The sequence below is a fragment of the Pyxicephalus adspersus genome, chromosome 3 (genome assembly GCF_032062135.1).
Source record: "Pyxicephalus adspersus chromosome 3, UCB_Pads_2.0, whole genome shotgun sequence".
Lineage (NCBI taxonomy): Eukaryota > Metazoa > Chordata > Amphibia > Anura > Pyxicephalidae > Pyxicephalus > Pyxicephalus adspersus.
Genome location: NC_092860.1, coordinates 79,564,749 through 79,576,876, shown reverse-complemented (window position 1 = coordinate 79,576,876; position 12,128 = coordinate 79,564,749). Strand labels below are relative to the sequence as shown.

General features: G+C 34.6%; 1 protein-coding gene across 2 annotated transcripts in view; it reads right to left on the bottom strand.

Annotated features, from left to right (window-relative positions):
• FRAS1 (Fraser extracellular matrix complex subunit 1) overlaps positions 1-12,128 on the bottom strand; it is a 251,450-nt gene that overhangs the window by 87,001 nt on the left and 152,321 nt on the right. For both annotated transcript variants that reach the window (XM_072405386.1, XM_072405387.1), the window contains exons 21-23: positions 11,595-11,747; positions 11,242-11,385; positions 4,427-4,573 (exon numbers count right to left, since the gene is read on the bottom strand). In XM_072405386.1, coding sequence (XP_072261487.1) covers positions 4,427-4,573; positions 11,242-11,385; positions 11,595-11,747 — 444 coding nt within the window. The remainder of the gene's footprint in view (positions 1-4,426; positions 4,574-11,241; positions 11,386-11,594; positions 11,748-12,128) is intronic.

Here is a 12,128-nt window from a genome sequence, read left to right as displayed (position 1 = left end):
GAGTATGATTTTTTTTAATTACCGTTATATTTAACATGTATTCGGTGTATAAGACGCACCCACTTTTCCCCCCCAGTTTTGGGGAAGAAAAAGTGCGTCTTATAGTCCGAAAAATACGGTATTTGAAATTATTCAGAATAGCTTTCAATAATTTAGCCACCATCCTGAATCCCCAAGATAAACTGCTAGGCAATTTTTCTGGCAATAGTTCTGGACTGGGTCCTTCTTTTTTCTAACTTTTAAAACATATATAAACCCAAACATTGTACTTAATGCAGTATTACAGTGTTAATTACTTTTCTTTTCATCTAGTAATCCTGCAAATATCATTTAATCCCAGGATGGCTATGCTTGCTCCTCCACTGTATCTATGGAAGGAGAGAATGTTTGCCACATGGTGAGGCTTCCAAAAATGTCTGGGTTTGCACATTCTTAGTACATGGGGACAGGAGATGATAAGATTAGTCAACAGGCATTGTTTTGAACATGCAAATAATGCTCAGAACTATATCTAAGGACTGGTAAGGTATAATATATAACATTGCGTTTGGTTATGTTTTAAATAAACACATTAGGGTTGGCCATCTTTAACAAACTGCAAGCAAGCTGCATGATGTTACTCTAATAGAGAAATCTTTTGTCCCATGAATTATTTGTTCACAGCAAACTTGTTGTTTTCATTGCATACAATAAACAGAGAGTGAGAAAAAAGAACCCACCTCATTAATAATATAAAATAAAACGAAATTCAAGTACATTTTTTGTAATACACGAAAACAAATAAACAAGACAAATTCAGTGTGTTCTCCTGGGCATTGCCCTGCATTTTACTCTCTTCCTATTGATTCAGCACATTGAAGTAGTAATCACCTCTCTTGGTACAAATGAAGTCCGTTCAAAGAACTCCTCAATAACAGCACAAAAGAGAATTGGGAAGGCAAATGAAAACAGGCAGTTTCCGAATCTCAGCTAAAACAACAATTCAGAGTTTGACACAAATGAACATGTTTATACTGTACTAGGTTTAGTTATGCCAGCCAGTATTGTATTCACCTCTACAGAAACTTTTTTTTTAAATCAATAATTTTATACTTTTGAAGGGTCACGTGAAAAAGAGGAGCTTAGCATTTTTTTGAAAACACACCTCTCTGATATAACACAATTTTAGCACTGCCAACCAACTCTAACTTGTCAAGTGTATTCAAATCTGACAAGTCGTTTTTTTGTGTTCAAATGTGCTTTGAAACTATGAAGATGAACTTCAGCCTTACTTTCAGTTATGAATTTGTTGCACACCGTCAGCTGCTCCCAGTATGCATATGTGCCTACATTGAGCCAGACTAATGTCCTAGTTGATGGACATCCACAATCATCTAGACCTTTCCTCCCTATCCTAACATTTATTCATTAGATTTCATTATTTTCAGTTATGAAGATCCTGTATCACATGTGAATGTTAACTAGGCAGAAACTGCATTAGGAAGAATGCTGTGATGCTTTCAGGAAGCTAAGTACAGCTCCTTGCCAGTACCTCCCACCAACTATAGTTGTCCTACATTGTACATAGAAGGAAGCAATGAAGCAATGTGATGATGTCCCTACATCTAACATAAAATATATAATGAAAATGGATATAAATATTTTCTTATCATTTGCATGTTGATGGGGTTAAGGGGGGGACAGGATAAGGCAAAATTTTAGCAGTTTAAACACAAGCAAACTCTTAAGCAAAATGTGTTTTGCTTGTAATAGAGGAGGCAATTGTTAGATTTTGTACTGTCAGGTCAGGAAGTAATTGTACATCTAAACTAATAAAAACACAAGTAAAAACATTATTTTACAAGAGAATTAAAAAAAATACTCCCCAAAATACTGCAGTAGTAAGAATACACAGCCCCAAACTATACCATGCTGTTAGCCTCCTGAAATGAATGCCAGACCGAAACTGTCAAAACTCACACAGAGTGAGTGACTTTAAAAAGACATAACAGATATTTTAACCCTATAGCATTCTTCCTGTGGAATCCCACACATTCCCAGCTGTTAAAGATTTGATACTGATCTATTTGACATGCTTGATCGGTTTGGGACAATAGCAGTCCTTGCTAAAAAATCTGAACTTTCTCACATAGGGAACACATCTATCCCAGCCATGCTGAATCTTTTACAGATTCCTGCTTGGAGATATATTTCCTGGACTATGAAAAATTTTGCAGAATTTATATTACCTTGCTAAGTTTAGAGGTAGATCTAACCTTATTTAAATGAGAAAAATGTTTACATTTAGAGTAATGGTTGAGTGAAGCTTTGGTGAAAACTTCTATAAATATATATCACAAAAATAGTAAAATATTTGCAAGACAATGCTGCTAAAGAAAAGCCTTGTTTTTTCCCCAAAGAAATCAAGTATGTATTTTTACAGTATCATAGGTTACTGCTGTGTAAAAAGGCCCACATTTTTCAGTTCTAAATAATCTCTGACTAGTCCATAATACTTTCTTTTTGAACTGCTTAGTTTTGATCTTTTATCAGCAATACACTAGCTAATTATTCCAAGGATTCTGTTAACCAACCAAAATGTGAAGGAAGATTTTGTACATAGTAAAGACCTTAAAGTAGGACTGAAACTGAATTTTGTTTTTATCTTGCCAGCTCAATAACTTTTTCATTGTCATTGCCAACCTGTGTCTCTTGTTATCTGTAATGCATTGATCTGCTGCCAGCAAAAGATCAAGCAAGCAGCCATTGCTATGATCAGAGCAGCTTACCAAGGGTATGCTTCGAAAATTCATATATCCAAGCAAATTGAAAGGATTAATTTGCAGAATTATAACAATATTTATATATTTATGCTAATAAAATACTATATTAGAAATTAAGTTATTTGCACTAAAATATTTATCAGCACACCTGTCTTGTTATGGACAATGCTTTATAACTTCATCATTCAATAAACACGTGGTGAAACATTTGTCCATTTATTGAGAAAGGGGGATAATAAATGGTGATCACAAGAGATGCTGCAGTTTTGAAAACAGATATTTTTTATGTTGTCTTGGAGGAAAAAGAATGTAGTGGGCAGTTGGTATTCAAGACACTGGCACACCCTTCATAGACAAGAATATAACATTAAAGATACACAGAGCACTTGTTTATTTCTGCATTTAACCAAAATGCTAATTTTATAGGTCACACAAGGTGTATGGCCAGCTACATATACATATTAGAAATAATTTTGACCTCACAATTTTTGTGTGAATATGAACAGTCAGACGTTGATTTGTGGATACTTTAAAAAGTAAAGGGAAAGTGATGGGCAGCAACCAATACAACGTGCCTGATTTAATAAAGATCCCAAAGGCTGGTGAAGATAAACTTTCATCAGTGAAGCTGAGTGATCCAGAAAACCTGGAATGGATCTGGTCCAGGATTGAAAAAATTTGCTAACAAAAAGCAAATGACTTTTGAGAAACCCATTCCAGATTTGCTGGATCACCCAGCTTCACTGATGAGAGTGTATCCTCTCCAGCCTTGGAGAGCTTTAATAAATCAGGCCCAGTGTGTCTTACTTGCATTACAAACACCTCTTAGGTTTATTCTAAGGACATGTTGAAACACTTTAAGACTAACATTCCTGCATCTGGCCAAAAAGACTTATTCTTTTGGTCATGTCTTCACCTAAGGTCTAAGGCCAGCTACATATATCAGAAATCATTTTGACCTGTGCAAGCATGGCAGCCATTGATTTGTTGATCATTAAAGAATAAAAGCAAAATTATTGGCAGCAGCCAATACACAATGTCTTATGCTGAAACACATAGGGACTAACATTCATAAACATGTTTCATTCCACATAGCTAAATATTTTGTTTTCACAATGAATTATCACTTTCAAAAATAATATTTTTAGAATTATCTTGTAATTTTAAAATCCCACAGGAAATAATATACAGCAAAAATCAGAGTGGGATCATTATAGATATTACCATAAGGTAATATTTATAATAATACATATAGGTAAGAAGTTGAAAAAGTAATATTAACTTGTCAATATTCTTCAGCTAATGTTCCTGTTTGATTATATTAGATTAGACTTTGCAAGTGTCCTTTTAGAAATGTTATTTTGAAAGCAAAGCAACATCATTTTCATAAAATATTGTGTTCATATACCAGTTATAACAAGGGGCCAAATATTGATTTCCTAAAATATTCCCATGCGTTTCCTCAGATACTGCAGTGCTGTAATAACTGAAGCTAAATAGGTTCAGATACACTGCCCTTGGCTCAATGCAGTGGGTTAGTAAATTAGAGGATCACGGTTAAAGTATATCTAAACCAAAAACCTTTTTAGTAATCACTAATAAGTATAAAACATTTGAATATGATAAACATTTATTAAAATTAGTCTTTGTTTCACTCATTTTACCTTTGCATGTCCCAGTACTGTAGTCAAGATAATATTGCTGTGTGCAGCTTTCATATTGGCATTCTCCGAACAACAAAACTTTGTTAGGGTCTTTGCATACAGAACATCTGTCTGCTGAATCACAACTTAAACACTGGCTGTTGCAAGCTGTAGGAGAACAGACATAACAATTAACACAAGACTTCATAATGGAATAACAGTAACAACAAAGCAGGACAATAATATGTTACATTTTAATTAAAAATACTGTTTTCTGGAGAGTGGTGGGTACCAACCGCTGTTTCAGGAACTGCCAAATTAGGAAATTAGCATATTATAAAATTCAAGAAAAATCTGCCTGCTGTTCAGCATAGCACTAATAAACATATAAAATAAACCCCACATAAGTCATTTAAATGCATACATTCCATATACTATTTTTGTATTGATATAGTACTTAAACATCACTCGTGATATGTCAAAGGTTATCAACATTGCTTTAGGCTAGACATACACTATATCAGGGGTGTCAAACTCTGGCCCGCCACGTCCTTTTTTTGGCCCCCAAAAGAATTCATAATATAAATTGCAGCTGGCCCGCCGCTACTGCAATCCGTAGTAATGACGGGCCAGCTGCAATTTATATTAAGCTGCTGTTCTATAGACATGAGTACAATGCTGCAACTACAATTCCCGGCATCACTCGCGTCTCTAGACCAGCGGCCTCTCTGCCTATGCCTGATCTATGCCCGGCCCGCATTTTGTAGACACTCGTGTCTATTGAACAGCAGCCTTTACGTGGACCTCGCGGATTTTATACTGACAGGTAAGCTCAATAATCAAGAATTATCATGGAGCTATTGCATATTATTTGATTTACTGTGCTAGAGAATGCAATGTGAAACCAAATGAATGCAGCAATTCATTTGGTTTCACATTGCATTCTCTGGCAAAGTAAAACAATTAATCTCAATAAGAAGAAACAAGAACACATGAACACAATTTTCCAAAAATTTCAAGTTTGGCCCGCGACTTGGTCTAAGTTTTTAATCTCGTCCCTCTGTGTATTTGAGTTTGACACCCCTGCACTATATAGTCTAATTGTATCACCATCATACAAGCTTTTTTAGAGTGAAGAAAACTAAATGATCTCTTTCTCTCTCTCTCTCTTTCTTTCTCTATCATGCATTGTTACATTTATTTGCACATGATTAGATATTCCTTGTAAAGTCAATTTATTGACCACATTCATAAAACTAAGTGAAAATTTTTGAGCATGGTGAAAATTTATTTTGCTAAGAGAACAAACTTCGTTCCAATAGTAAATCTATCCAATATGAAATAGATAAATTGGTATTTTATGAACAGACCTATAAAAAGCTATTCAATTTGTATCAAATCAGGAAGGCCACTGCACTTTATTTCCCTAAATGTGTAATATATGCAAGACAGAAAGTAATTCGATTTTTGAGAAACTAGTACAGATAAAAAAGATGAACTACTAAACAGAAATTTTTACATTTGTTACTGAATGGGGAGGAAACAGTAGGAAACCACACAAATATAAATAGGTTCAATAAATAATACGACAAGAATCAATGTTTTAAATCACCAATCTTATGTGACTCAGTATAATGCAATTTTCCAACTGAGCAAACTCTGTGTGAATACATTTGTTGAAAGTCTCTCCACAATGCTATCAAACAAAGTGTGTATATATTATCCACTCCAAAGTGGAAGCACTACAATTGCATTTAGACCTTCCTGTCAAAAGGGGTCTAATACCTCAGGCAAGTTAGTCTGTGGGTGGGGAAGGACAAAGGAAGGTGGAACACGGAGAACACTGGGAGAATTCTTTCGCTTTGGAATGAATATAATATGAAGACTTGTTTGTTTGATAGCAGTGTGAAGGGACTTTGAACTAGATTAGTGATTTATTCCACAGAATCATTTTTGACTTAACTCTACAAATATTTAAAGAGCTGCATTTTATTATTTAATAAACAACTCTATATGACCTTTTTCAGCTAGGTAGGGGAAGTCTTTTAAGGCAACGCAAAAAAAAAAAAAAAAATACACCAAATAAATATAGGTGTATAAAGTTACCACAAAAATTGCACGAAGCAACAAAAAAAAAGCAATAATCAGATCATCAACACTCAAACATACATAAGCTTTATACTTATACATATCTGAATGCTGTGACCTGTTTGTATTGACTGATTTAGTACACAACCTAAAGCAAGACTAAACTTATATGAGAAAGAAATATGGGCAGACAGGCTTATTATTGCAAGAATGACAGGCAATGTCCTGCAATAAAAGAAACTTACCTGCCTCTTAATAAACTTTTTCTCCATGTGCTATTTACAGCTCAGTGTATGGTGCTGTCTATCCTGGTATGCTCCTAGATGCCAAGAATGAATGATTACCCATGGGCACCTATGTGCACGGGTTGCAATATTCTGTCATGGCCAATCAAAATGGCCAAAGATCTGAATCTTGGCGTAGACTAGAAAATAGGGTCTGCCATGACAAAGTGAAAACAAGTGAGTATAATTAAAAAATTATGATCAGACAAGTAAAGTTATTTCATTGCAGAAGGGACATCACCTGTCCCTTCTGCAATAAAGGACAAACCTGCTCTCATTGTTTGTAATAATGACATTTAGTTCTATTTTATTTTAGCTGTTAGAAATTGCTATAAAAAAAAAAACATAGGGCCAAACAAGAACATAAAAGGTATTGGGTGCTCACGCCTGAATTCGGAAATCTTGGTAAAGAGAATTAGAGAGAACACAGATAAATAGAAGTGTTCCGCATCTATGGGCATGGAACATAGGCTGAAGTTGTCATACATTGCCAAAAAATAACATATTGACTTGCAATCTGAAATATGTTCACTTTAAAAAGACTCTGCATATCAACCAAAAGTTAACTCATTTGTTAGATTAGCTAGGGAACAATTATTTTCAGTCATACAGCAAACAGAATTATTGGAGTCTTTCAGATGTCTGACACTGTTAATCTAAATCTGTGCAGTAACTGGCTATCTATGATGAAATTCCTGGTTTGTCTTTCAGCACTATTAAATCTGGTTGTTCCTCTTAATTTCATACTCCACATTTCTCAAAGTTGATATAAAGGTATTTTAGAACTAATGGTTCATGAAAGGACACTGCAGTTAAAAGAAACCTGAAAACAGCTGTTCAGAAAGTATTTTTTTCAGGCACCAATAATCTGCACTGTTAAAAAACAGATAACAATGCTCTTGGCAGAAGTCACTGTAGGGCTCTAACATTACAGTATTCTTTATTTGCAATACTAAAATACAAGATGTGGAAAGCCATGTTGGTGTTGATTTGCCTCTATATATGTTCTAAAATAATATAATTCCAAAACACTATACTAAAATATTCAAGAAGCAGGGCATGCATTCTGTTCGCTCTATTAAGACCCTTAAAAATAAAAAAAGAAGGTAGATCTAACTAAAAAAATATGACCGACACTCTGAAATGTGTACATGTCTAAATATCCAAGATTGAACAGAAAATATTTTTATTATTAACAAGCCAATTTCTTTCCAATGGTTATGTTCCAGGTTTCCCATACACTGGCATAAAGGGAAATCCCTTTAGGGTGCTGCTAAAGGAAGGGAAATTTAGGTATGCTGAAAGAGGAAAAATATAATTTATATATTGATCTCATCTGAAGTCTGAAAAAAATCCTTTTTATGGGCTCTTTTGGAAAGATGAAGTTAAATGTAAACCATAAACTTGTAGTAGTAATGACTGTCAGTCAGATACCATATGATCTAGACCATGTGCACCACAAACTGGCATTACTGACAAGTAAAAGTTATGCCTTTATTAAAAAAATTGTGATATGTAAACAAAGGTACATGCCCTACTGAGTAAATACTAAAAAAAACCACACCATTAGTTGGCACATAGTGCAAAGTTCATATGTAAATGGTTCAGTTAGTTCTTGCATAGGGATCTGGCTTAGCTAGCAACATGGTCCAATAAACTGTTATGTGAAAACAAAAAACCAATTAGGCTTAATGGATCAGCAAATTGGTCGTAACCATTTACTCTTTGATGAATACTATACTGATACAACCATATGGACTACTGACCTGAATTAAACCACATTATGTGCAAGTACAACCCAACAGTTGTGTAAAAAAACAATCAAACAAATCAATCCTCTCAGTGTAAATTGTGTCCATCAAAAACAACCGTGCTACTCATTACATTTGTGCTCTAAACTCAAACTGAACTGAGCCTTATCTTCTCTATATGCCTGCTAGAGATAGGCAATGTATGCTTGTTGTAGGCTATTTCTTTTATTGTGGTCCATTTTTTCAATGTGTAGACATATCACTCCATCAATAACATCCAGATTACATAATTCACAGAAACAGAATGTTCAGAACAATATTGTGTAATTTAAATAGGTTAAGCTTTATCTAAATTGCAGAAAAATAAAGACAATACACTTAAGTTATCATACTGCCAAGTAGCTCTATATGCAGTTCAGATACAAAGAGTTTTCACAATGCAATTCTCCTGCCTGATGCTTTAGTCTGATCAACGTTTTCAAAAGCCTTGAGTGTATTGGCTTTTTTTTTTCTGCAATGGCACTTCATTTGTCTGAATGAAAACCCTCAGATATGGGAAGAATCACTGGGAAGAGCACATTCAAGGTCTGTAAACAAAAGGCGCTTTTTAGTTTAGCAATGTTTCTCTTGTTAAATGGCAGTTCGAGCTCCAGCTGCTGGAAGTACAGAAGACTGCAAAATAATATATATGCTATATTTAACTGACAGAATTTCAATTTAATCTCAACCTTATATTTGATGCTGCCACGTCTCAAAATTACACTCAACTCAAACAGATATAAGAACATACAGCCCAACAGCACAACCATGTTCCTATCCCATCAGCTAAGGGAAGCCGATGGAATAGGAACATGGGGAACATGGTTGTGCTGTTGGGCTGTATGTTCGTATATCTGTTTTAGCACTTAAGGACATGAAACTTAGGATCACTGTGATTTATACTGAAAATTGAAAGCAATTACTCACTAATTAGCTAAACGGGATTTGAATATAGCATTGCCGCCATAACCACCTCCGTCCTTGCAACAATTTTAAATAAGAGGGCTGCTGGAAGTACAAACATCAGACTTCTCCTCTCCTTCCTCCTGAAGAAGTGGATTTTTTCCACGAAACGCGTCGAGAAGTAACTCAGAATTTAAACCCTTTGGGGGTATTCTGTAAGGAGTGGTCAATATATACACCCACAATTTTATTGTGTTTTATGTATTTGAAATGATGTGTGTTTTTATTGTTTATTATTAATAAAATTTTGTTATTTTTGTAATATATTGATGGTATTGGCTTTAAAAGTTCCGCTTAAAATTGATGTCTTTCATTGCATATCTTTTCCTGTGAATGTTAGGGATTTGGCCTGTTTAAGAAAAAGAAATGTATATAGGTGGATGTTTCTTTAAATAATCTAAAAGACATTTAAATTCATGACAGGTAAAAAACAAAACCTTCCCTAAAAAGCCTCTCCAATACCGCACAGCAGTGACCAGATTGTAAGGGGGAAGAGATGGGAGCAAAATTAGATCAAACCACCAAGTATATTCCTGGATATGGGTTAGTCTCCCTTAAGGTAAGTATCAGATTTCTTTCCAAATTTGACAGAGTAAAAGGTAATGTGATCTCCTAATATAATCCAACTATCAAGGTATCAGGATATTACAATACCAGCCAAGGAATATGCAGTATAGAACTATACATCATCTAGAGAGAAATGAGTTGAGTGTAATTTTGATTAACACTGTTGTAAAATCAGGATATACGTTTTTTATTGGGATATGTGTTAGTGTATCAGAATTAAAATTAAAAACACTAAAAATGCATTGTTTTGACCTTACAATTTTCATATTCTGATTATACATGAAAACACTTTAAAACAAGCCTCATTTACCACTTTAGCTACAGGCATTGTGGAGAAATGGTGTTGGCACTTTTGTTTTGTTTTTTTCCTATTATTTTGTATTACACCAAAATTTTAGTAACTTGCCAGGCTTAAAATAGAAACAAATACTGGATTTGTGCCTGAAAGAAACCTAACTTTTTGATGCGGCCATGCTCTACTGTTCATTAAGGCAACGTTGTGTGAATGGGGTCTCAAGTTTTTGTGTTGCTGTTAAGGATTTTTTTTTTAAATATTACTTGCACAAGCAGACAGGTCATGCCTAGGATGGATTGTTTAAAAGCTCTTTCCCTGAAATTACTAAATATATACTATACTAATAAAATTCTGATTGGCTGATCTATGATATTGAACACTCCAGGTACCTCTCTATAAATTTCTAATAAACCTGCAAGTCTTTTAACCACCTGGGCGTTACACTGATGTCTAGATTTCTGTACCAAAAGCGGTACACTGTTTTTCAAGAATTTTTTTTTTTAAATTGTAGACCTGTAACTTACAGAAATATGTCCGAACAAGGGTCTAGTAGATATCATGAATATAAAAAATGTTTAAGTATTTTTTTTTTTCGATCGACGCTGGATCATCGCAGCGGGGACCAGGTAAGTGAGGGGATTTAGACAGTGAGAAAAGTTCGGGTTTATCGATTTTTGCAAAATCGATAGACCCGAACCAAGGTCGGGTTGGCCAACCTGGTGGTTAATGATGTCACATGTGTATAACTCGAAAACGTTCCACCATACCCATAAACTGTTTAAGTGCTGTTAACAGAATGATTTAAACCTGGGTTACTGATGTTACTGAACATTGCTTTGAGATACAGACCTTTGCATACATTGCCATCGCGGTAGTATCCTTGAGTGCACATCTGCGTACACATGCCATTGTGAGACAAAACAAGGCCATCCTCACAGGAAGTACATGAGTTTACGCCTGGACCACTGCAGGTTCTACAGGACAGGTGGCAGCCTGCAATAAACATAGCCATGTGATAGATAAATTAGGCAATTATATTTGCATTTACAATTAAACATAAAATTGTATGACACCTTAAAATGTCTATAGTACCCTATGTACTGTATCTGTATATTAAATATTATATTTCGATATTACAAAGTGCATATTTGAAAAGAATATACCATCCTATCTATGTATTATATAATATATACATGTTTTACCTTTACAGTTTCTTCCATCAACATAAAACCCAGCAGGACATTCCGGAAGGCAATGGTCACCAAGAAAGTAATATCTGGAGTACTGGCATTTCAAACACACACTGCCAATATCGTGTAAATTGGCAACACAGTATTGACACTGGGGATGACAATCTAGAAAAAAAAAGAAAATATATGCATATAAATATACAAGTATCAGTGGTATTTAAATGTAATTTTACATATCTTGTAGGTATGCAAAAAATGTAAATTGTGAAAAACACAAAATTGAAGTTAGGTGTTAATGCTGGCTTAGATGGGTATCATCTGATTTACTGTAAGTCATTCCTTTTACAACCAGATTTTACAGTTGTCTGTAGCCCAAACATTTTTTGGTGCATCTTGGTATCAGAATATAAAACCAGACTTGAAGTGGCTTTTGCTAGCAAAAATAAATGTGCTTTGGGTAGACTTAGTGGCCTTTTCTTTCAACTGAAAGCCTCCAAAAAGAAAGATGAAGATTCATATTTCTGACAACCCTTCCGAAAACTCTGG